The 26,033-nt window shown below is 52.7% G+C and overlaps 1 protein-coding gene across 1 annotated transcript in view; it reads left to right on the top strand.

Moving 5' to 3' along the window:
- The first annotated feature begins 266 nt into the window (after positions 1 to 266).
- ENG (endoglin) overlaps positions 267 to 26,033 on the top strand; it is a 28,796-nt gene continuing 3,029 nt past the window's right edge. The window contains exons 1-12 of the mRNA XM_010984304.3: positions 267 to 695; positions 8,501 to 8,643; positions 17,009 to 17,149; positions 19,802 to 19,967; positions 20,675 to 20,840; positions 21,138 to 21,264; positions 21,748 to 21,922; positions 22,150 to 22,292; positions 24,247 to 24,384; positions 24,605 to 24,643; positions 25,154 to 25,270; positions 25,613 to 25,864. Of these exons, the coding sequence (XP_010982606.2) occupies positions 629 to 695; positions 8,501 to 8,643; positions 17,009 to 17,149; positions 19,802 to 19,967; positions 20,675 to 20,840; positions 21,138 to 21,264; positions 21,748 to 21,922; positions 22,150 to 22,292; positions 24,247 to 24,384; positions 24,605 to 24,643; positions 25,154 to 25,270; positions 25,613 to 25,864 (1,674 nt within the window). The 5' untranslated portion in view covers positions 267 to 628. The remainder of the gene's footprint in view (positions 696 to 8,500; positions 8,644 to 17,008; positions 17,150 to 19,801; positions 19,968 to 20,674; positions 20,841 to 21,137; positions 21,265 to 21,747; positions 21,923 to 22,149; positions 22,293 to 24,246; positions 24,385 to 24,604; positions 24,644 to 25,153; positions 25,271 to 25,612; positions 25,865 to 26,033) is intronic.

Raw genomic sequence — 26,033 nt, 5'->3', positions numbered from 1 at the left:
GCCCCTGAAATTTCCCCTTGGTGGGCTGTTAGGGTAATTCTTTTCCTCTGCCCCCCAGGGTCTGCTACATGTACCCCACCAGCCAGCCCTGGAGAGGGTGGGATGGGAAGGTAGGGTAAGAGGGGAGACAAGCCTGGAGCCTGGGCCCTCCCACCCCTCTACCTCCCCTCCGCCCCAGGCCCCCCACCCAGCCACAAAGCCCGTGGCACTTCCTCTCCCCGCCTGGCAGGCCGCCTGGCCCAGCCCCTTCTCTAAGGAAGCGCATTTCCTGCCTCCCCGGGCCAGACTGGATGAGCCGGGAGCTCCCCACCGCTGACGGTCAGACCCCAGCCTCCATCTGCCTCCACGGGCCGGGACCGCCGCCGCTGCCACTGCCGTCCACAGAAGCCCAGCTGTCCCTCCCTGCTCATCCCTTGGCCAGTGACCCCCGGCCTGGCCCTGTGCCCCGGTGCCCACTTCTCCTGACCCCTCGGCCACCACCTCAGAAGGCTGGAGCAGGGACGCCATCGCTCCAGCTGCCTGCTCCCCTTGGGTCCCCGCGAGAGCCCAAGCCGGCCCCCGCGCCCGCCTGCCGCCCTCCCCCTGGACACCGGATAAGGCCCAGCGCGCAGACCCCTGGGTGGACAGCATGGACCGTGGCACGCTCCCCCAGGCCGTTGCCCTGCTGCTGGCCATCTGCAGCCTCAGCCCCACAAGTAAGTGTCCAGGGATCCAGGGTGGGGAGACTCAGCCTCCTGGGCACAGATCAGGCCCCAAGTGTTTCCAGCCTCCTCTCTGTGTCCTGAGCTCATGCTCTGTGGAGCTGTCCTGGGAGGTTTGGACAGCCCAAGGCAGATGCCATAGGGTGACTAACCATCCTGGTTTGGTATGATGAACTTTCAGCCCTGAAAGTCTCAGGCAAACAGGGGTGAGTTATTTACCTAAACCCTGGCCTCTGGCTTCTGCCCTCCCAGCGATGTCTACTTTCTCCCCAGGAAGTCCAGGTCCCAGAGTGCTGTGCAGCCCCAGAGAGTTTCCTGCCCTCTCTGGGCCTTAACATTTCCCATCTGAGGAATGTGTGAGATGGGAGGGCACACTGACTCACTGGGTTCAAATCTCATGTCATTATTTCCTTGAGTGTGATCTTGTGGGATTGCCTTCGGGTCTCTGAGCCAAGTGGGGTTGGTAACAGAACTCCCTCTGGAGCTGCTGGGAAGGTCGGTGGTGAGGCAATGCTTGTAGAGAGCCCTCAGACAGGCTGGTTGTTTCTGTGTCCTTGTTTTGTGGTTAGCTTTAAATTCCTCCCCCCTTACTTTCCCTGGGGACTGTGAGCGACTCTCAGAACACTTTGAACACAGTGCTCTCTCTGCCTCTACCCAAATCTCTACTTCACAAGAAGCGTGCAAGATTGGGGCATAGCCCCAGATTAGGGGTTCTGGGGGGGTCCACAGCCTGGGGGCTTTTCCAGGCAATCATGGCCTCTGCCGCCTTCTGAAATGACCAGATGAGGGGCGGTGAGGAGCCGAGAACTCCCAGCCCTCATCCTACTCTCTGTGGACCTCGCTGTGCCCTGCCCCTCTCCCACCTAAAGCCACAGGACAGCCCTGTGGACACCCCTTCACCTCTGGTGCATCCAGGACCTCCCTAAAGGACCTGGGGTGAGGGTCAGAATGGAAACAGAGCAGCGGAGGCTACCCCCTCCCCACCCTACCCTACCCCGTAGCATTTTTAAGTCCTAATCGCTGATCTTGAAAGCTCTTACCACTGCCTCACAGATAGACAGGAAACTGAGTCTCAGACATTAAGTGACCCAGCAGGGATTTGCCCCAGGCCCAAGGCTCCCTTGAACACTTGCTCCTGACCATGGGTGATATAACCCTTCTTGTACAGCTCCCAATAACCCTGCAAGATGGCTGCTTTTGTGGCCCCATTTTACAGGAGAGGAGGTGGAGGTTGGGTCTGTCTAAGTTCACACAGCTCAGACAGCCCTGCCTGAGCTCCAGGACAGGCCTCTAGAACACCCTGCGTTTCTCCCACCATCCTCACATTCCTAGCTTGATAACACTCTCTTCCTCTAGGTCATCAGAGAAAAGATCCATGCCGATCTTTAGGGTCTGATTTTATAGGATCGAAGGCAGTGATGTGCTGGCAAATAATTAACAGCAGGGTGTTGGGGGGTAATATTTGTCGGTATCTGTGGTGTTAATGTTCCCACAGAGTTGATTTCAAGCTACTAACTCACCGGACTTGGGGTTGGGGCAGCTGCACAGTAATGTACCTTTATCTACTATTTCCGTCACGCAGATATGACAGACATAGGTAACCTCAAGCACACAGGAATAGTAAGAGACAGTAAAATAATTAGGAAGTGAAGAGTTTTGATATTTATTACCTTTTAAATATATACAATGTATTTAATTATAAGCTTATAAAATTTAATTTTTAATAATGGCTGTGTTTAATAGCCATTTGGAAAGACTTCTGATAATGTGTTTAGTCTGCTCCTGCGAGCAGGTCCTGACACCCCAGTGATCATAGGGCTCAAGGGCATTCCAAACCATCCAGCCCAACTCATTTACAGTCTGGGAAACTGAGGCCCATGGAGGGCTGATGGGGACCAGGGCCAGGGTGTGGAACCCAGGTCTCCACGCCAGGGGAGCGAGTGGGAGTAGGCATGACCCAGGCATCCTCTTTCAAGCTGAAGGGAGTCAAAATGGGACCAAAACAAGTCCCCAAAAGGGGTCCAGCCTTCTGGGGACACAGCTTGGCAGAATCTCTCAAAACCATAACTTGTGTAACATCCTCACTTTCGGAAGTCAACCCCATGGAGTTACTTGTCCAACTCTGTAAAGATGTATGGTCTGTAGGTACCTGTAAAAAAAAAAAGTCAAACAACTGGGAACCACTTAATGTCAGCCAGCCCTGGCCCCATGAAATGGATTACTACGCAGTGGAATATCACACTGCTGTGGACATGTGTCTGGGATACACTATCAGGTGCCCAAACAGCAACGACTCCATTTCTGTAAGAATGAAATAGTAATAATGCACCGCATGCACAAAGAAAATCTCAATGTCACTTTCTTTAGCACCGGGTTCCTCTAGACGATTTTCATGTTCTAAGACACTTTTTTTTTGTCATATTGGAATTTTTAAGAACAAAAATGTAGAAATATTTTTTCTAGTTCATCTTTTTTTTTTAATTGAAGTATAGTCGGTTTACAATGTTGTGTCAATTTCTGGTGTACAGCGTAATGTTAGTCATACATATACATACATATATTCATTTTCATAATCTTTTTCATTATAGGTTACTACAAGATATTGAATATAGTTCCCTGTACTGTACCAAAGAAATCTGTTGTTTATTTGAAGTTTTTAAAAAGCAGTTTAAACAAGGAGGGGCAGGGAATAGCTCAGTGGTAGAGCACATGCCTAGCATGCATGAGGTCAGGTCAATCCCCAGTGCCTCCATTAAAGTAAGTAAGTAAATAAACATAGTTACCTCCCCCCTAAAACAAAAAATAAAAAAATTAAAATTAAAAAAGGCAATTTAACCATACATTAGCTTTAGCCCACTCCTCAAGTAAAATAGATGAAAGGAGAAAAAATGGCCCCACAGCTCCTTTATTAATATGGGAGTTGTCAACATGCTAGTGGATTGCTTACTACTTTTTGTCTAGCTTTTTAAGGTAATTTTAATGCAGGTGAATCAAATTTGGAAATCTTGGGTACCCGTCTTATGTCCCAGAAGTTTTCTGTTGTCATGTGGACTCTGTAACCATCCCATTGTGATTCTAGACTATTCTCTCCCATAAATGTGTCATTTCATCGATTGCCTAATGAATCCTTTATTGTTGAATATTTAGGTGGTTTCCCTTTTGGGGCCAGTTATAAATACTACTGCCATGCACGTTTTTGGTACATGTACCTTTTCCTGTATTTTGGAATATTTCACTTGGATAGAGTCCCAGAAGTGGAGGTTCGTGGCCCATGTTGGGTGGCTGGGATCAGAGCGTTTCCTAAGTGTGGATGAGCTATCCCTGGAGGGTGGGGTAGAGCTATGTCTTGGAGCCCCTGTGCTGCTAGCCACCCATGTGAGGGTCCAGGACTCCCTGGAGAGGGGGCAGGACATAGACCACAAATATCCATCTCTTAGAGGCTGCATCTGGGGCAGCTTCCCATTTGCCAGGAAGAAAAGGAGGTTAAAGCAGGAGCTGTGTGAGCCAGGAGACAGTGAGTCCCTGGGGACAGTGAGGACATGCCCATTAAGTCTCTCACTTCAGCCAGAATGATGGTGATTCTAAGATCCAGAGGGAGAGAATGAATTGATCTCTCTCTCATGGTCACAGATGGGTCAGTGCTGGGCCCTCTGAGGACAGGCCTGGGCTATTTGCTTGAGGGCCTGAGGGGGGAATCTAGACAAGAGGGAGGAATCTAGGCAAGAGGGAGGTAGCCACCTCCTCTGTGTCCATGGTGCATCAGGCAGCCCTTTGCCTCTATACCCAGTTTACAGGTGAGAAACTGAGGCTCAGGACAAGTGTCAGGTCCAGGCTGTCTGCTCCTAAACCCAGCTTATTTTCCCTGCACCTTTGGTGGCTTGAGTGTGAGAGGCCTGGAGTGGTGACTGCCCTGGATCCAGGCCCTCCTCCTATTTCCAGTCCTGGGTTTGGCACATCAATCAGGCTGACAAGGATCCTCATCCAGGGCTGAGCTGACTCACCTGTGACAAGGATGACGCTGAAGAGACAAATGGGATGGCTGACACTGATTCAGCACTTACTGAATGCCAGACACTGCTCTAGACTTACGTGAACTATCAGACTTAACCTTCACAAAAGCCCAATGAAGCCAGCACTCCTGTCATCCCCATTTTACAGCTGAAGAGACTAGGGCACTGGCAGGTGAAGGGATTTGTCTGAGTAACACAGCCCAGAGATGAGCTGCTGGGGCTCGTGCCCTGGGCCTAACCACTACACCATACTGCCTCAGGGGAGATGATGAGGCTCTCACCTTGCACATTTGGTTCCTTTCCTGCACCAACACTCGCCCTCTCACCTAGAGCACAACTGGATAGGTTCTGATGAGAATATGTTCAAAACAGGGTTTTGAAGGATGAATAGAAGTTGACCGAGTGGTCAAATAAAGGCAGTCTGGGAGAGGGCATGACAAAGGCAAGGAACAAGATGTGTCTGAAGGAAAAGCTCACATCTCCTCACTGCTGGGCATAGATAACTATGACAGCGGTTGCCAGTTCATGAGCGGTCCTCGCGTACCAAGAGCCTGCCCAGCGCTGGGCATGTGTCAATTACCAATATCCTCACCAACTCATTGAGGAAGATATTTTGATGATCACCATCCCCACTTTAGAGATAACACCGAGGCATGGAAAGTAAGCTGGGAAGTGGCGGGATCAGGATCTGAACCTTCGGCATCTATCAGATCCCCGCACTTTTTAACTCTACCTCTAGGTTGTAAAGTGAGGTCTTAACCTGTAGGCATCAGGCAGCCCTGGACGGACCGAAGAAAGGTGTGCTGAGGCCCTGCGGATGGCCAGGCCCAGGGGCAGTGGTTGGGTGGGAAGCAGGGAATTGTGTGAGGATATGATTGGACCCTGAAAGGAGCAAAGGGTGGCAGGGTGGCTGGGTGACTGAAGAAAAGACAGAAAAGACCCTTGTCAGAAAGGATCTGCCCTGGTTTTATGAGATAATCCATGTGTCCAGAACAGAGCAGCGGGGGCCACCCCCTCCCCACCCTACCCTACTCCGTAGCATTTTTAAGTCCTACTTACTGGGTACCAGACTCTTTACACAGCTACCTCACCTAGCAACACACAGCCTGCGAAGTGGGTGCTGTGTACTAGAGCTGGACTGTCTGGGTTCCAATACGAGCCCTGCCGCTTAACAGCTGGGGACCCTCAGGAGAATTCTTGCACCTCCCTATTCATCAGTTTCCCCGTGTGTCAAATGGTTATTCTAACAGCACTTGTAGGGCTGCTGTGAGCATCAAATGAATGAACTCATGTAAAGCCTCAAAACAGTCCTGCGTGCCTGGAGCATGATGGGAGCTGTTTTGCAAATGGGGAAACCGAGGCTCAGAGAAGTTAGGCTTTTGCTCAAGGTGACCAGCTTTTCATGAGGCAGAGCTGGGATTCGACTCAGACTGTCTGGCTCCAGAGCTGGCTTTGCTTGACCATTATCCTTGGCCTCCCGAGGTTCTGGGGGTGGCCATTTGGAAAGTCCTCGAGGTGGCTCTGTGCTCAGGGGTGGAGGAGGAGAGGAAGACGACAGAGGTGGAGAGGTGGCTCCCCAGTCGGTCAGTCTCTCACTCACCCTGTCGCCCAGGCCCCAACTCACCGGGTCACCCAGGCCCCCCGGCGGCGCCTCCTCTAACCCAGGTCCCAGGAGGCCCCTGCGTTTCCCTTGGTGCCAGGGGATTGTTTTCAGCTCTGTCTGGGCCCGCCTCCGGCTCCGGGAGACAGGCCCCGGGCGTCACACTCCCTCCTGTCTCCCCATTCTCGTCTGCGGGGTGGGGGCGGCCAGGATTCGAAAAGGCCCCAAAATAAATGGACCTCTTATCTGATCTCCCAGCCTGGCCCGTTATCTGATCATTACATAATGGCCAGGCCTGTGGCCTCTCCCACTGACGGCATGGAGGAGGTGGCCCCAGGCGGCCCCGGCAGTCGGGGAGGAACTGGGGTTCCTGGAAGTCTGGGGAGGGGGCAGGGAAAGTCCGAAGGGAAGGAGTAAGGCGCTGGGCTAATCTACAGGCCAGACCCCGGGTCAGGTGGTGCGGGGAGAGGTACGTTAGAGCCTATCCCGTCAGCATGTGCACTGTGACTCTGGTACACCTGCCTCTCCGGGCCTCGGTGTCCCCATCCATGTAGAAGGACTAGGTAACAGCCAAGAAGTCTGTGTTCACTGATAGGAAAGGGAGAGGGTGGGGAGCATCGAGGGGCTTGGTGGGTCCCAAGGGGGTGGGGCAGCAGGAGACGGTGCCAGCCCTTGAGCTTACTTGAGCCTAAGACACCAGTGACCTCCCTCCCAGAGGCCCCTCACCTGAGGGAGGCCGCCCTGTCCCACCACTCCACCAGCCCTCTTAGACTCTCGATTCTTCTTCAGTGGCTGAAGTCAATCAAATAATTGTGATACAAAGAATCGCCTGCCATATGCCCTGTCTCATGGGGTCCTCCCAGCAATCTCTATGGGTTGTGTGGGTTCTGTTCTTACTGTCCTTTTACCAGCGAGGAACCTGAAGCCCAAAGTGAAATAGTTCGCCAAATTCACGTACGCTAGTAAATGTTGTGCCTGAGATTCAAAACCAGGTCTGCCTGGCTCCAGGGACCTTGCTTGTAACCAAAATGCCATACCACCCAGACACTCCGGAGTCCCTGGCACACAGGACAGGGCCAGGGCAAGGATTTATAAGCCAAATGTCCTTGTCCCGAGCTTATCCTTCCTGAGATGTTGCTGGTAGACTACGTGGCTGTGGCTGTGGCTGGGGCGGCCATCTTACGTCCTTCTCTGACCTCTGGGGGTCCTGAGCCAACAAGGCAGTGGGAAGGTGGGGACGGAGGCTGGGTTGGGCCAAAGACAGCCCAACAGCCCTGGAGTCGGAAGAAGCCTCCCCCACCTCCCCTGAGCTGGCGTCGGCTGGACGTGCGGCCAGTCCCTCCGCGCCCATCTTTGATCTCCAAGAAAACAGGAAGTGAGCGCGACAAGATGGAGACACAAACTTCCAAACAGTCTCCCCTTCTCTGTCCTCCTTCCCTCCTCCAGAGCCCCCCCCCCCCCGCCCCTGCTCTGGCACATTCCTTAGGACGAGGTGTAGGGGCCTCATTTCCTCTTCCTCCACTGCTGGGTCGGGGTGAAATTCCATTCCCTTCCCTCAGGACCTGTTTCCAGGCAGCAGACTCTGCGGCCTCCTCCGGCAGCCGCCCTCTGAACTTGGGCTCACTCTGTCCCTCGGGGCCAGGAGACTCTCAACCCGCCTTGGCCCGTTCCTCCCAGCCTCCTTAAGGCACAAGAGGGGAAGTTTTGTCTCCCGATGGAGTGAACCAGCCTGGAGGCTTGGGTGCGTGCACAAGCAGGCCCTGCCTGGCAGTTGGGGTTGCCAGATGCAGCAAATGAAAATATAAGATGCCCAGTTAAATGTTAATTTCAGATAAACAAGGAAAAAAATTTTTAGTATAAGTATGTCCCATGAAATGTTTGGGACATACTTATACTTTTAAAAAGTTACTCATTTTTTATTTATTCAGATTTAGCTGGGTGTCCTGCGTTTTATCTGTCAGCCCTACACGTACTAGCACTGTGACCTCAGGCAAGAGACTTTTCCTTTCTGAGGCGCAGTTTCTTCATCTGTGGAATGGGTATAATGATACCCATATTGTAGGGTAGTTGCGAAGAGTCAATAAAGCCCTTAGCCAGTGCCAAGCACCCAGCAGGTATTTGGAAAGTGGGAGCAACTGTCACCACCTTATTCTTAACTGGCCCCCTCTCTGGCTATGTTTCCCCAACAGATCTTGCAGAAACAGTCCATTGCGACCTACAGCCTGTGGACTCTGAGGTGACATATATCACAAGCCAGGTTACTAATGGCTGTGTGGCTCAGGTCACCAATGCTGCCCTGGAAGTCCACATCCTCTTCTTGGAGTTCTCAAAGGTGAGCACCCCATGGCAGAGTTGGGCAGGGACCCAGAGGATGGCCCAGGGCTGATGGGATGAGAGGAGCCTTCATTGTGGCTGTCCCTGGAGCAGTGGGCTGAGTCCTCACTGGGGCCCCTGCCAGGAGGGTGACATGGGCATCTCACAGGGCCTATCAAGGGTGGCATTTCTGGGGCAATCTTCTGGATGCCCCTATAAGACCTAGGTGGGAAGGACTGGGTTTGGCCGGCCACTGGAGTGCACCTCCTGCGATGGGGAGCTCCCTGCTTCTCAGCAGCCATGGCGCTACTCCAGACAGCTTTGATTTTGAGAAAGTGCTTCCCTCAGTTCAGCCCAAATCATCCTCCCTGGAATGTCACTCATCAAATATCTGTGACCCAGCCAGGCACCTCCCCAGAGACTGGAAGACAGTGCTGTCGCCTCAGAGACTATTCTCCCCCCGAGAAGGTCCACCATAAGTTTGTCTAAGTCACTCTTGATAATAAGAACACATTTATTGAGCACTTAGTATGTGCTGGGTACTGCGCAAGGCCTACTAAATGCCAGGAACTGAGTTAAGCACCTAACATGTATTAAGCCTCCCGAGGGCCCATCTGTCAGAGTCTGTTTCGCCACTTTTGGCAGGAGGGACTGGCGGCAGGCCTAGAGAGGTGAAGCGACGTGCCCAAGGGCAGACTAGATCCCTGAGACTCCAAGCTAGGCTGTCACCTGGCTCCCCAGTGGATCTCAGTGTTCAGGTGGCGTCTGGCCTGCCTGGGCTGGTGGCCACACCTGGCTGATGTGGCCTCAGATCCTGGTAGCCATTTAATGGTGTCAGCTCTGGATGAACTTGTGGTCCTTGAAACTGTTAGGTTGCCCTGCCTTTCTGCAGTGATAAGACGGTTCCCAGACCACCAATATCGGGGGGCCTGCTTCCCCCCACCCTGCCTGCCACAAGGACTGTGGGCCTTGATAATCCCCAAGCCACAGATAGCACCAAACACACGGTATGCAGTTTTCAGAACCATTGTAATTTTTTTTCAAGTTTGGTAATGATATGGAAAGTGAGATTGCACCCTGCAAGTTCATTTTGTTTATTCAGATGTTCGGGTCTCTGTGCCTCCTCTGGGTGACTGGGGTCCCCCCAGCCCCAATCACTCAATGGCAGGCTGGAGTCAGAGAAGGTTCCTGGCCAAGCACCCAGGTCTATGGGAGACAGATGGGTAGACAAACCGCCAGGACCCAAGTGATTGGTGCTTTCTTGGGGAGTGCAGGGCAAGGGTAGAGCAGCTGCTGTGTGATTAGGCAGGGGCTTCCAGAGGACATGATAACTCCAAGGACCACCTGGAGCTCATGGAGAGAAGGCCTTGGGGAAGAGCAGAGGAAAGCATGAATGCACAGGCAGAGAAGTGGGCCTTGGTTGGGGTCAGCGTGAGGTTTGCTGTGGCAGGAGCTTCTAGATCACCTCGGGGCAGGGCTGGGGACATGGACAGGGCCCTGTCACCATAGTAAGGGGTTTGGTCTTTATCATGTGGGCAGTGACAGTCAGTGAAGGGTTTTCAGGGGCACAGCAAGGTGCCACTGTAACCTAGCACTCATGATAGCAGAATCTCCCTGTTACCTTCTGCCTCTTCCAGAGAACTCAGTCCACAGTGTCCAGATTTTAACTTGAGGAGCCAGGCTGCTAGCTCCAGCCTGCCCTACATGTTTGTTTGGGGGGATGATGGAGAGATCTGGGGTTCAGGAGATGGGGGCTTCAGTCCTGGGTCGTATCATGCCTGGCATGCAGAAGGGGCTGCTTCTCCCCCCTCTCCAATAGACACACGTTTCTTGGGCTCAGGGACTTACAGAAGAATCACAGAGTATCAGAATCTGGCCCAGGGCGTGGAGTATACCAATACCAGCTTGTTGAATGCATGTATGAATGAATGAAGGCACTGCTAAGTGACTTTGAGGCCAAGGTTAAGAACATGGGCTCTGGAGCCAGACGTTCTTCAAACTAAACCTCCCTCTCCCCCCACCCCTTACAGCGGCATGACCTTGGGCCACCTCTCCAAGCCTTGGTTTTCCCATGGGAAACATGGAGATGATAATGGTGCCCACCTCACCGGGGGCTTGGGGATCCAGCTGGGTAGTGCAGGCAAAATATTGGGCACGGGCCTGCCCAGAGCCACTAGTCAACAAACAACAGCTGTGTCTGTTGTTGTTATTAGAACGTCTTCTCTGTGGGCTCCATGTCCCACCTGTCAATACCTTCATTTGGCCGGGCACGCTACAGTGTACAAAACATCTTCATGTCAGTCGACTAATTTGATCCCCAAAGGTTACGGCTACCAGGCGGCTGAAACGGGCTGTGAATGCATTTGCACGGGGGCCAACTGAGGTCTGGCCTCATGGAGCTGGGTGCTCCTGGCCTCCTTATCCCAAGGGTTGAGCCCGTGATCCCTCCCAGACCTTCCTGCTGTGACATGGAAAGACCTGTGGTTTCCCTGGGAGGCACCTCCCTCCCCAGGCAGCCCCCAAGAAGGGGGTGCACGGCCCAACAGTCCCCCTCCACCAGTCCTCACCAGGTGCCTGCTCTGCACTCAGCCTGTGTTGGGCATTGTGTTGGTGCCGAAAGAAAGCCAACTTGGCTCAGCTCAGGTGCTGAGTGATGGACTTGGCAATGGTGGGGAGGGGGGACAGGAGCCTGTGGATGAGCATGGAATGTGGAGGGAAGGGGGCATTAGGAAATGACTCCCAGTGTCTAGCCAGACATAAAGCAGCGTCAAGGGTATTCCAGACAGAGGGCGCTGTGTGAGCAAAGGCCTAGAGGCAAGAAACACAAGCTGGCAGCAGCAGTTTGGGTGGCGGCTGTCTCAGCATGCAGCCCAATTCCTCCCAACCTACGGCTGCCTTCTTCAAACCTGGCACAGAGAAACGGCTTTTCCGTCCATCCCTGCGTGGCCTCTGAATCCTCAGATTTCCTGTGGGTGGGCGGCAGATGAGTTGTGGCTGCCAAGAGCCTCGGGGAAGAGAATTTCGGGGTGTGGGGGGGTGGGGGAGGTTTGCAGACAGACGAGGGGCCCACTGGGCAGGGGCTGTATCTTGCTGGGTCCCCAAAGGGCAGGCCGGAGCCTGGATTCCGGGAGGGGGCCTGGGGTCACATCCTGACCCGCGGAGACAGGAAACCGGCCTGGTGTCTCAGCGATTCCCGTCAGGCTGACTACACTGATCTGCTGTCTTCCTAACAAACCCCAGGCAGCCAGGCCAGAGCTGGGGCAGCCGCTGATTCACCCCGCTTCTGGGCAACCTCAGGGAGCTGACGACGCCTCACCCACCCCCAAGCAGACGCAACTCACTGGGCTCTGGCGCTGCCTCCTTCCTGACTGGAGGGGCAGGCAAGGTTTCTTAGGCAGAAGGAGAGCAGTAGGGGTGGAGGGGCGCCAAGGGCTCCTCCAGACCACCCTGGGAGGCTGTGAAAGGCTGTGGAAGGCAGTGCCACTGTCAGACCTGGGCAAGGGGACCCCTGTCTGGGCCCCACAATTTGTAGCCCCTCTCTGGCCTTCTTCCAGTTGCATCATCCCCCCCCCCCCGCCCCTTGCTGGGTGGGGAATCTGCAGGGCAAAGCGACATACCCATCTGGAACCTGCACCCCTCCCCTAGTCCCTCCCTGGGTATCCACGAGTCCAGAATTCCTTGCCCAAATGCGGTGTGCCTTCTCCCAGGGTTGAAGGGGGCTCTTTCCTGTCCTTTCTTCTATAAGAGGCACTGCATGGCTGGTGTCAGCGTCTAGACCTGAAGGGTGGGCGAGGTGACTAAAGGTGGCCCCTGATGGTGCAGAGAGAAAGCAGACCTGGCACCTGCCCTTGATCCACTCCCTGAGAGGCAGAGGTGGGTGTCAGCAGCCCTGTACCTAGTGATGGACTCAGCAATGGGGGTAGGCCAGGCCAGGGGGCTGTAGGGGGTGAACATGGCAGAGCTTGGGCATCCAGGCTGGGTTGTCCACATGAAGAGAAGTGGGGTGGGATGGGGTCAGGGGCTGCCATTTGTGTTCTTGTCCCAGGCCATGCAGATATTAGGAGCAGGCTTGGTGGAGGAGCATGGATTAGGCGTCAGACAGACTGGACAGGGATTGTGTTTGCTTTCTCACTGCTGTATCCTCAGTGTCCAGTTCAGTCAGTCCAGGAATAAATACAGGATGGATGGATGGATGGATGAACAATGAAAGGAAGAAGAAATATACGTGCGTATGAGCACTTGCTGATTGGCCATCCCCAAGGGGTTAGTGGTGTCACTGGTTGTTTGGGGATGTTAGTCCCCCTTTGAGAACATAGAAGCCCCAGGCTGGACCTAGTCCTGGCCTCTCAAACAGACAAATGAACTAGGTGGGTGGGAAGGGCATGAGCTGACCAACGACCCTCGGCTAGGGAAAGTAGCATGTCTTTCCTAAGGGTTCTGGAAGCCCACTCTGTGGCCACCTGACTGGAGACCATGACTCCCAGATGGCAAACACTGGAATCCCCAGGAGGCAGGACGGACTCAGAGGCCACACATACGGGAACATCACTGGGCCCAACTCCTTCTTGCACAGATGGGGAGACTGAGGTCAAGACAGGGGCTGCCACAGGGAGGCATGGCTAACTGTTGCCCACCTCTGACGCCAACCTCCTCAGCCCCTAACCCATGGCACTCCTCTGGATGAGTGGACAGGGAGGGAATCTGAGGTAGTAAAGCCAATCTACTGCTATATATTTAGCTTGGCCCTGGACAACCCCCTTTGCAGGCAGAATCTCACTGAATCCTCATAAGTCTGTGAAGTGGGCCTATTGTTCAGCCCATTTTTCAGATCAGGAAGTCAAGGCCCAGAGAGGAAAGTGACTGTCTAGGGTCACAGTCATTTGACTGAGCCCATGTTTGAATTCAGGTCAGTCTGGCTTTGACCCCCATTGCCTGCTACCCTGACTGTATGTGCCATCTGAGTCTGCTGGGTGGACAGAGGGGCGGCTGGCTCCAATCTGGCCGGCTCCAGTCTGGCCCTAGGAGGGTGGGGGCTGCAGGCAGCCCCGAGGCTCCACTCCTAGAAGAATTGCTGGAAGCAACTTTCTATAAGTGGCTACTAGCGCTCAGGGCCTCCTCACCGAAATCCCCTTCCCGCCACCAACTGCTGGGCCAACAATGGCATCTGTAGGACACAGGCACAAAAATAGAAACACGGTCTCCCGCCCACTGGCTCAGGGCGGGGGCTGGGGCAGGCCCGGGCTGGCCCAGGTTGCAGAGCTGGGGGTAAAGGGGCGGCTGGCCTGCAGTCCTCGGCTGGGCTCCCAGAACTCCCAGGATGCCATTGGGAAGACTGGAAGCCTGGGGTTGGGGGGGCAAGGTAGGCCCCTGTCTTTGCCTTTGAGCTCCGGGCTGGGAGGGAAGAGGGAAGTCTGTGCATGTGAGTGACAGCGTCGATGAGTCAGGGCCATGGGATGGAAATTTTTGCTGTGGAAACCCTGACTGGGCTGTGCTGGTAACCAGCTGGCTTTCAGCTTGGCCTGGGAGCCCAGGGACCCCAGAGAGCCCAGCTTTCCGGCCGCCCTGAGTTTCCACACTGCTCATTTGCTGTGCAGCCCTGGCCCCTGCCTGCCCCTCTTTGGGCCTCACTCCCCACCCCCTTCCCAGCCCCCAACCCTACAGGAAAGGACTTGGTGACAACTGAGGGGTGGGATTGGTATGTGTGCCCTGGGAGCACAGCTGAGCGTCATGACAAACGTCACCGAGTTCCAGTCATCTAATCCCCTTGCCCTCAGCACGACCCGACCCTGACCACTACTTCTCTTTTTTAACTTCCTTTTTCCAGAGCCCACCTGGTATTGGTTCTCAACCCTGTCCTATCCCCATTTCACAGATGGGGAAACTGAGGCACAGAGAAAAAGGGACACGGCAGAGCAGCAGCAGAAATGGGGTTCACTGGGCTCTTTCCTCCCAGCTCAGGGGCTGTCACCTGTGGGCATCCACCGAAGGGCAGAGTGGATCTGTCTCCTTCTCTCCTGCAGCCCATGGCGTCTCACTTCTGTGGGGAGGACAGACAGACGGGGCTAGACAGTGATGAACTGTGGAGCAGTCTAGGGAGCGGCGGAGTTGAGAGGGAGGACAGAGTCCAGGCGAGCTGCCCAGGGATTGAGGCACCCACTCTGGCACCAGGCTGATGTGCACTGGGCGCCTGACTTCACCACTCACCAGCAGTCCCCTTGGCAGGTGCCCTCCCTGGGCCCCAACCGCTGCTTCTGTGAATTGAGAGATCACCTGACTCTGCTTCCACGAGAGTACGTTCAACACGCACAGCACAGGGCGGACACAGAGTAGGCTGAACCATGTGAAATTACTGATATTCGATTGTTGTTTTTTTTTAACAGCTTTCTTGTGGAAAGCATTTGTGCATTTAAAGTGCACAGAGCAGAGGTTCTTCTTTCAGTAGGAGCCTTACCTTGTGGATTGCTATGTTCTTTTTTTGAGTGGGTTTTATCATACACAGAGTTGTGCAATCATCTTTGATTGTTCAAGCTAATAATATATAGACAATCAAGGTAAGGAAGCTGGGGTGGGTCCATTCCTGAAGGTTCAGACAGGTCAGTTGTTCCTGGGCCTCTCCTGACATCACTTAGGTGGGTCTCCCTTCACTCCAATTAATTTCAAGTAACGATCACAATCCTGAAACAAAATGTCAGTTGTGACATTTAGACTGGCATTTTATATTTTACCAAAATATAATATCAAATCCAGTATTTCTTTTTTCTTTTTTTCAGTGTTTAATTCTTAAAGTGTTTTGAATGCATATTTTAAAAAATGGATGAAACAAGATATTTTGAAAACCAAAAGTTATAAACCCATTAGAAAATGTGAATCAAAAATGTGAACTTATACAAACAAATTTGAGACGTATCTTATCATTCTACTATAAATTAGCACAGAAATAATTATTCAAAAATAGGCAATTTAAACAGCTCACTAAAATGAAAAAATTTATTTCTGAAACATTGAAAATGAAATAATATTATCTGTACTTTTTTTGCTTCAAAGAGCAAACTTAGAAAGAGTGATTACGGTATCATTATTGAGTAATGGAAATATTTCTGGGCAGATTTTTCCAGCAGCTGAAACGCTCTCTCTGGCTCTGTGACATCAGTTGAGGAAATGACCAGGAGATAATTAGAGGTTAAATCTAAAAACTTTCCACTGATGGCTTCATCTTGAAATATCACTCTCCTTTTTGATAAGCTTGAGGAGATTTGGGGAGAGGGGTCAGTTCTTTGTCTCTTTGTAGAGACTGCTAGCTTTTCAGAGAAGCTGGAGTTTGTGTTTCAGTAAAGTGTTTTCATTTGTCTTTGTCCTCGTGAATCCGTGGTGGGGCTTCTGAGGCACATACCTGTCAGTTTCAGCAGTCACCTGTTCCCACTCCACTGGTTCAGAAAGTCTGAACAGAGCAGAGGTTCTTCTTTCAATAGGAGCCTTGCCTTGTGGATTGCTATGTTCTTTTTCCTCCTGGGAATTAGGCGGTATTGGAACATGTGATGGGGCATTATAGTGGCTGAGAGTAGAAGCCTGCCCAGGTTCACATCTTAAGTCCATACTAACTTGCTGTGTGATCATGGACAAATGACTTCAACTCTCTGTGCCCTGTTTCCTCATCTGTAAGTGAGAATAACAGTGGTACCTATCTCTTAGAGTTGTTGTGAGGATTAAATGAGTCAATGTGCAGAGTACTTAGAACAGTCCAAGCACTTAGTAAGCACCATCAAAGTGTTAAGTATTAGTATTGTTGTTGTTGCTGTTTTGTTGTTGTTGTTATGAAAATATTTTAAACGCATACACCATGATCTATTAAAAACTTTAATGCAGTCAGTACCTCTCAAGACATAAATGATTTCAACTTCACATTCTTATAAAATATCAAAATAATGGTATTATATCAACCAAATATGAGTATTTAGTACTTTAAAGTAGTAAGGTAAGCAGGAATAGTGCACACTGGGCAGACTGATATCTTGGCAATATTGCACAGGGACAGAGAAAGGGCACAGGGCACTCTAAGTCACACAGGCGTTTGCAGGCCTGGTACCCAGCAGGTGCTCAATAGAAATAATGAATCTTGACTGACTTTTGGATGAAGTTCTGGCTCACTGCATTTAAAAATCTCCTTGAACTTTCGGGGCCTCATCTCTTTCATTCGTTCAGCAAATATTTTCTGAGTGCCTCCTGAGGGCCAGGCATTGTGCTGGGCTCTGGGAGACAGGGCTGGACAAGCTGGGCGGGGAGAATGGAAGCTGACAGTAAATGAATCGTCACTACTGACCGAGGTGGCCCCCAGATGTGCAGTCTGACTGGTCTGTGTATGTGTCTCTCCCCTGCTCCCATCCCAGGAGGTGTCAACACTGGACCTGACTCTCCAGACGTCCAGGCAAAATGGCACCCGGCCCCGAGAGGTGCTCCTGATTCTCAGCGTCAGTAAGAACGTCTTCCTGAAGTTTCAGGCTCCAGGAGTCCCAGTCCGCCTGGCCTACGTGAGTGTGCTACCTCCAACCCCAGCGTCAGGCACTGGCTGTGGGAGGCCCCTGCCCTCCCCTCCACCTCTGTGGGCCAGGGTCGCCTGCTCCTCTTTTTCCTTCTGACATTATTCACCAGGGCTCTGCCTGGTGAATCCCATGGGGCCCTGACAGAAAGAACCCAAAGGGCAAAAGGGCCTGTGGTAAAGAGCTCAAACCCAGAGGTGGGAATCAGATTGATGTGCAACCCTGATCAACTCCAATCCTCTCTCATAGCCTCAGTTTTCCCATCTGTCCAGTGGGAGAATTGGACTCAATGATATCCCATAAAATAACCTTGTCACTGTCTTTGAAAAAGTTATAAGACATAAATTTGAAAATATTTAAGCACGGAGGGAAAAGGCCAGGAAGACAGCTAACAATGTGTTAACAGTAGTTAGGGATGGACAGTGAGATTAGAAGCAACATCTCTTTTGTTCTTTACATTTTGTTGAATTTGCAGGATTTGCTATAATTAACATGGCCTAAATTGGAGAAAAAGTATTTTTAAAAAACTCGAGTTTTAAGTGTCAGACACATCCACCAAAAGAGGAGGTTATCTGTGGTTGGAACCCACAGCGAGGGTGCTCAGGGCTGGAGGAGGTGGGGTGGAAGGGTGTTCAGCCTCCTCCACACGGAAGGCCCTGGGAAGTGGCCCCCAGATGTGAGCAGCTGTTGTTTACAGCCAGAGAAGGCAGAGGGGAGAGAGCCAGAACATGGGGGAGAGCAAAGATAACAAGTTGGAGAGACACAGAAAGAAAACTGGAAACGGAAAGGGGGGGCGGCTATTGTGGGAGGAACAGACGCTCAGAGAGACCATAGAGTTAGGGGAGCGGGAGAGGAGCTGGGGACCCGAAGACAGGCGGAGATCCAGGGCTGCCTGGGAGCCGGGCCCAGACACACAGGGAAGGGGGGTGGCGGGGGAGGACTGGCGGCAGGAACAGCGCAAAGGCCCCCGGAGCTGGCCAGCATGAAAGCCCCCGGGAGGGGAGGAGCAGGCGGAAGTCAAGCAGGAGGGCAGAGGTGGACTGACCCCGTGCGGCACATCCCTCTGCTTCCAGAGGGGGAAATCGAGGCCCCCTGGAGGGTGAGGCCGGCAGTGGCTCCTCCTCCCTCTCGACTCTCCCTCACCCCGTTTCCCTTCCCCATTCGCGGACCCTCCGCGGTCCCGGCCCAGGATCTAGGCCTAGAGGGGCTCTGAGTGAAGCGAGGAACATGAAAAGCGGCTGCCCGCGGGCGGAAGGTCGCAGCAGCCAGCCGCCAGCTCCGGCCTCGGCCACGCCTTCCTCCCGGGGCTAAGAATACACGGGATGGGATCCGCGCGCGCGGCCTCGGCCCGCTGCTTCCGGAGCCGCCAGAGCCGGGACGCCGCTGGAGGGGACAAAGAGGACGAGAAGGGCCAGGGCGCCAGGGCCACAGCCGCATTGCGGACGCCTTGCCCTTTAATCCCTATTACGTCCCCATTTTACAGAGCTGACCCTGAGGGTCAGATGACTAAAGGTCCCCCCTACCCCAACTCTCCATCTCTAAACCACCACCCCAGCCCTTCCATGGGGGTGGGGGCTGGGTTCCCCACCCGGAAGCTCATCACTTTACCTCCTTGTTAAAGTCCTTCTCCATTCTAGGTGGACCATTCTATGGTGTCTTGCCTATTGCCACTGTCAGGCAGTCCCCCTTAGTCTCTAGCCTGAAGTCCTTAGCTGCTGCTGCTTCAGCACAATGCCTCAGGTTTTGGAGATGGACCAAAAAAGAACTCTGAGTGCATGGCCCCAACAGCTTCCTCTGAATCCTTTGGCTTCAACAAAGCACCTGCAGCAGGAAGTCATTTCTGTTTACTTCCCCAGCCCACCAGGGTCTCTCCTGAGGCACGGGCATTGGAGGCAGTGAGGTGCTGGAGCCACTCAGATTCTCATCCCTGTCCACCCAGGGGATCTGTCTTGCTCCTTTGTTTCTAATTAAATAATATCATCTATCTTCTATTGTTCCAAATGGTTTAATGCATGGCTAGATTCTGGATGGTAAAATCTCCCAGGGCAGGGATCATCCCTGTTTGTCTTTCATTCATTCATTCTTACATTTCTTCTCTCCTCCCTTCTCCCTTCCCATGTGTAGGGAGCACCTGACTTGTGCCAGGTGTCAGGGTGAAGCTGCCATGTCAGAATCTCCAGTGCTGGGCCCAGGGCACGGCACAAAGTTAGACAAACATTTCTCAGTGCCTACTATGTGTGAAGCACCATGCAGGGATGGGCAAGGCAGGTGGTGTCCTTCAAAGACCCTTAGAGTGTGGGAGAAACAGACAGTAGCCACATGATGTCATAAGTGTGGGTTGAATGAGGATGACTATGGAGGGGTGGGAGGGTGATGTTTAGACAGGTGGATGAACATGGATGTGTGTCCATCCAGCCTCTCAGCTGTGGAAAGGAGATGGGGCAGATCTGGCTCTGGGGAGGGTAGGGGGCTAGTTAGGGGGCTCTGGGCTCACTTCAGATCCTGCAGCCTCAGCATTCTCAGCCCTGGCCTCCTCTGCTCAGCCAATCAGCTGCCTCCCCAAATTACCTCCCAACCTCCTGCTTGGGACAGAGGGGACTCAGGCCCAGGAACAGTCCCCTGAGCCTCCATGTGTCTCCCCAGAACCCCAACCTGGTCTTCTTTCAAGAGCCTCCAGGAGTCAACACCACACAGCTGCCACCCTTCACTACCAAGAGCCAGCTCCTCAAATGGGCAGATACAGAGGGCCTCATTGCCTCTGCTGCTGAGCTGAACGAACCCAAAAGCATCCTCCTCCGTCTGGACCAAGGTCAGCTTCCCCAGTAGCCTTTCTGGGCTCAGGACTCAGCTCTGGAGGCATTTGAATTCCTCTGGCCCATTCCTCAGATGTGGACACTAAGGCACCAAGAGGGAATGTGATTTGTCCCAGGTCACACATAGCAAGTCAGTGCTCTGTTGGGACTTCTTCACCAAATTACCCCTTCACCAAATATTGACTTGAACTTTGTGAACTTGCTGCTGTTTGTCAGTTTTTTGACCTGCGTGAACAACACTTTCATCTTATTTATTGTGCGCCTACTATGTGCCAAGCCCTATGCTAGGCATTTGGGGACCCTGTGGGGCCAGACCCAGGCCCTGTCCTCCTGGAGCTGACACTGTGGTGGGGCGATGACAATAAACATGTATGAATAAATTCTATAATTGCAGATATGGTAAATGCTATAAGAAAGATGAAAGAAGGGGTAATGTGCTGGTGGTTGCAGGGCCGCATCCCTAGCATATGCCATGGGTTCATACCTTAAATTAACCCTGTGTTGACAGATGAGGAAACAGAGGCCAGGGACTTGCCCTGGGGTCACTCTGTAGCTAGTGGTGGAGGGGAGATTTGAACCCAGGCCCTCCCATGCCCCCCACTCTTTGCTGCTCCATCCTGGCCACCCCACCGTTACTGTGGGTGAGGGTAGACCTCTGTATTAGATGCCAGAGGAGGAGACTGAGACGCGCTTGTCTTCGCAGCCCTGAGGGAACCGTCCTCCTGCAGTCTGGAAGCCCACAAGGACATGGGCCACACGCTGGAATGGAGCCCACACACCCAGGCCTCCGTGCGGGGCTGCCGCTTGGAAGGTGTGGCTGGCCACAAGGAAGCGTACATCCTGAGGGTCCTGCCTGGTCCGGAGTCCTGGTAAGAGTGCCCGCCCCCGCACCGGCCCGTCCCCTATAAAGCCCTGCCCTGTCCAAGCCTCAGCCCCGCCCCTGGCCAGGTCAGAGTATGGTCACCCCCACCTATCTCTGAGCCCCGCTCCGATTGGCCCAAGCCCCGCCCATTTTCTTGACCGTCCCACAGACCCACAGCGGAGCACGTTGAGTGCAGCCGCTGCCCACTCGACCCCAGCCCAGCCTTTCTAGGTCCCGGCCCCGCAAGTCCCCATCAAGCCCTGCCCTCCTACCGGCGCTGATGCAGAGGTCTGTCTCCCCGCAGGCCCCGGACAGTGACCGTGAAGGTGGAGCTGAGCTGCGCTTCAGGGGATCCCGAAGCTGTGCTCATCCTGCAGGGTCCACCCTACGTGTCCTGGCTCATCGACGCCAATCATACCATGCAGATCTGGGTGAGTCTTGCTCTGAGACCCAGACAGCCTCATTCAGGTCTCACTAAGGCTCCCCAAAGGAAAAACCCAAACTGCACCAGCACCCTGCCCTGAGCCTTTACATATGGTGATCCTTATGCCCCTACCCTCTTCCTCCGTGCACTACCTATTTCCTTGAGACCTTCACCTAGATGGCATCTCCTCCGGGAAGCCTTCCATGGTCCCTTAGGGAGGCTCCTAACCCAGCCCAGAGGGTCAGGGAAGATCCCTGGAGAGGGGAACCCCAAGCTGAGTTCAGAAACAAACAAGAGCCAGTAGATGGGGGTGGAGGGGGGCTGGCCCAGGCAGGGGAAACAGCAGGAACAAAGGAGAGAACAGGACTGAGACCTGGCAGAACCCTGGCTGGCCTGCAGGACCCCGGCTGGCCTGCAGGACCCCTGGCCAGGCTGTGCACCCTCTGACTATGTCTATGGCTCCCTACTCTGCCTCTCTCCCCATCTCTAGACCACTGGTAAATACTCCTTCAAGATCTTTCCAGAGGGGAACATAAGTGGCTACGACCTCCCAGATACAACCCAAGGCCTGCTGGAGGAGGCCCAGAGGCTCAACGCCAGTGTAGTAGCATCTTTTGTGGAGCTCCCTCTGGCCAGTTTCGTCTCTCTGCGGGCCCGCAGCTGCGGTGAGCACCCAGCTCCCTTTCCTTGACCTCCTCCCTTCCCTTGCCCTCTCCCTGGAGGGGTTGCCATCCAGAGCTGCTTGTGAACTCGGCAAGTTGCATCAGCTGGTGGGAGCCCCTTCTCCTCATATGCAACTTAGGGACCCTGAGGGCACCTAGTTGTAGAAGTGCTTAGCGCCTAGAGCAGAGGAAGCCCTCAGTGACTGTCGGCTGCCTCTGCTACCCTGCAGGCAGTGAGCTTCGGCCCTCACCCACACCAGTCCAGACCATCCCTCCCAGGGAGGGTTGCAACCAGGAGCTGCTCCTGTCCCTGATACAGCCCAAGTGCTCTGATGACGTCATGACTCTGGTACTCAAGAAAGATCTCATCTCGGTAAGGGAACCCGCGCCTCTGGCCCAGCTGACAGGAGCAGCTGGTCCCTCCTCTAGCCTAAGAATCTTGGGGTCCTAATCTAGGCAGGGGCACAAATCACATCCCTCTGCAAGCCTTGGTTTTCCCACTTGTAAAATGGGGTTGCTAATGGTCTCTACCATGGGGTGAGAATTACATGAGGTCTGACAACCCAGCCAGATGCGGTGCAGTAAGTGCTCCAATAAATAGGTACTTGATAATCACCATGATTAATTCTAAATGCAGGCTGAGCTGAGTTGTTGCTCAGAATATCTACGCAATTATGATCTCTGCCTGATTGAAGAAGAAAGATATTTATTATTAAAATAACACAGGCTTTTTTCAAATGTGGAAAAATTAGAAAAGAAGAAAATCTCAATGTCCCCACTCAAAGACAATGGCTACCAATAATTTGGTGTATTTCTGGAATGTTTTCTCTGTGTATTTCTTATACAGTGTACTCGTATCGGATGCAATTGTCCGTTTCCCGCTCTATTCACTTAATGTATTCTTAGAACTTTGACATAGGTACTTAATAATATCACTTTAATAAGTACATTCTATCCTATCATACTGACATGGCATAATTAACTCTTCTGCCCTCGCTAGACATTTGGGTTGTTCCTAATTCTGTAATATTATAAATATGCAGAAAGTGTCTTTGTTCATGAAATTTTTCTTTAAGTAAGATTATTTTCTTAGGATAGATTTCCACATTAGTGAGATTGCTGGGTCAAAATGAGTGAACATTCTGGAAGTTTTGATACATGTTGCCAACCCACTTTCCAAAAGATGACTCCAATTTTCACTGATGGTTAATGAGAACACTTTGACTCTCTCTCTCTCTCCAAATTATTATATTTTGTCTAAAAAAACTTTTTGCTGATGTGGGAGGTGGAACATGGTGTTCCATTCTCGTTTGAATTTCCACTTCTTTGGTTAGTAGTAAGTATGGGCATGGCTCTGTGTGACTGATAATAATAACTAGTGTCTGTAACATTGTGGCTGGGTATTTTTCTTGATAATTTTTATAAGCTTTTTATGTGAAGGAAAACATTTTTGGCCCTTTGTCCACCATTCTTATTGAAATAATCTCTCCCAATTTGTCCTGGTTCTTTAAACTTCGGCTACAGGGTGTTTTCATTTTTTGGAGCTCTTAGAACATTGGGCCATCCTAGGTGGCCATCTTCCCCTTTGCGATTTCTTCTAGTCTTTCTGAGGCAGGAAATCTCTCTGCCAGAGCCTTGACAAGTCATACGTGTTCTCAGGGATTTTCAGAATGACACTGAACTCTGCATCCACATGGAAGGGTTTTGGGGTGTGGGGTACTGGAGCCTTTGTGAAGCTCCACCTGTCTGCGGCCCATCTCTCCCCCACCCCCTGCCCCTGCCTGGCTCAGCAAATTTCAGGGAGATGGGGGAGGTGGTGCAGGGACCAGCAATGGCTGGCATGGCTGCTGTCCGGGCCCAAGGGGTCTGGATGCATACATTGTAACCCATCGATCTTTGGAACATTACACTCCAGTTAAAAACAATGTTCTAGAGCTACAAATATATACACAGAAAGATGTCTATGATTTATTGTTCAGTGAGAAAATGAAGCTACAGCATGAAGGACAGCGTGATGCCACTTGTTAAAAACGAGGGAAAAAAACAAACAAAACCACACAATTTCTCTGAGTACCTATGTCTGTAGAGAAGAAAACACTCACGATGTCACAGATTTTATTGCTAAGTACAAAAGTGAGTCAAGTTCAGGAACAGTAGTAAGTCTTGAATGGTGCAGGATGTTGAGAACTAACAAAAACGGGGAATGGCGCAAAGGCGTGGCTATGCGTTGAGACCCCGGGATATGGTAGGTCCTTGGTGCTGGGGGTGAGGGACAGGCCCCAGGGAGCCCTGTGCCTCCTGACGGTGCCCCCCCAACCCTGGCCCAGACTCTGAGGTGCACTATCATGAACCTGACCTTCTGGGACTCCAGCTGCAAGGCTGAGGACAGAGATGACCAGCTTGTCTTGCGCAGCACCTACTCCAAATGTGGCATGAAAGTAACAGAAAATGTGGTCAGTAACGAGGTAAGTGCTGGGCTGGGAAATGTTTCAGGGTGCCCCCTCCAGATGCCTCCTTGGTCTTCCAGGCTGAGGGGCACTTGGGAGAGTGGGTGTGGTGCTCAGTAGGAAAACAAGCTTAACCATGGGTTGGCTCAGTCTCCCTATCCAAAATTGGGAGCGTTGGGTGAGATACCCTCTGGGATCCTTTCTGGCTCTCATTAGCTCCTTGGCTCTGTTCCTGCAGGTGGTCGTCAACTTCCTGTCAAGCTCATCACCGCAGCGGGTGAGATGGATGGTCACCCATCTGGTCCAGGGTCCTGGGGCCCTTACTGGCCTGGGAGGGAGCAGGCCTCAGGGAACTCAGGCCCTGATCCTGGCAAACCCATGTGTCTCCAGTGTGCCTCCGTCTCCCTTTCTGTGCAATGGGAGCAGTACCGTTTAGGGTTACGTTCTCAGCCTCTCCAGTCAGAGGGTTCAAGCACATACCAGCTGTGTGGCTTTGGGCAAGTCATATAAGCTTCCTGGGCTCCAAGATCCTGTCTGTTAATAGCAGCAATAAGAAAGTTTCCCCCCTATGGTGTGCTTATGAGCAGAAACTGAGATGAGGCCTGGAAAGCACTTCACACAGGCCTGGTGCAGAGCAAGTGCTTGATAAATATCAGTTTTCTGGGTTCTTTTTAAGGTGAGAATGAGGGTCAGGCAACAACTCTGGACAATGACTCCTGTTCCCACCCCTTACTTTCCTGGCTGTGTGCTCCTCAGACTGACCAATCCTCCCTCCCATCTCCTACAGAAAAAGGTGCAATGCATCAACATGGACAGCCTCTCCCTCCAGCTGGGCCTCTACCTCAGCCCGCACTTCCTCCAGACCTCCAACTCTATCGAGCTGGGGCAGCAGGGCTTTGTGCAGGTATGGACTTGACCTCTCAGGCCTGCGAGCTCCTGGGATTTATCAGACCCTTTCTTTCTACCACTGGCAGAGAGATGATGAGCATTTAACTTCCCAGAGGAAGGAGGGAACCAGCATGGTGCATGGTGGGTGGGGAGAGAGAGCAAAGGCAGAGCTCAGACACTGGTGGGAATATCACCTCTTCCTCCTCAATTGCCCCAAGCAGACAGGATGACTGTCCTTGCACTGTCAAGGTTCTGGGGCAGGAACTTGAGAATGAATCTAGCTTATTTCATGAGAACAGGGAGGGTGGAGGGTTAAGAGTAACTGACCATATCTCATCCCCCTTAACTACCCATACAGGTGAGCGTGTCCCCATCAATCCCTGAGCTCACGATCCAGCTGGACAGCTGCCAACTGAATTTGGGGCCTGACATGGAAATCGTGGAACTCATCCAGAGCCAGGCAGCCAAGAGCAGCTGTGTGAGCCTGATGTCCCCAAGCCCTGGTGGTGACATGCGCTTCAGCTTCCTCCTCCGTGGCCACATGGTGCCCATGCCCACAACTGGCATCCTTAGCTGCACTGTAGCCCTACGTCCCAGGACTTGGTCCCTGGTGAGTGGGAACTGGGCCAGGCCCAGTTTCAAGGGTGGCTTCGGGTCTGGAGTTTCCAGGAAGGGATGAGATAGCCCAGGAGGATGTGGGACCCGTGGGCCAGGGACATAGCTGCAGGCAGGTATGTGGCTTCTGGGTACCAGGGGCACTCTTCCTGCTACCCTACAGT

Source organism: Camelus dromedarius, chromosome 10, assembly GCF_036321535.1.
Source record: "Camelus dromedarius isolate mCamDro1 chromosome 10, mCamDro1.pat, whole genome shotgun sequence".
NCBI lineage: Eukaryota > Metazoa > Chordata > Mammalia > Artiodactyla > Camelidae > Camelus > Camelus dromedarius.
Note: the sequence above shows the minus strand (reverse complement) of the source record. Positions and strands in the feature narration are given on the sequence as shown.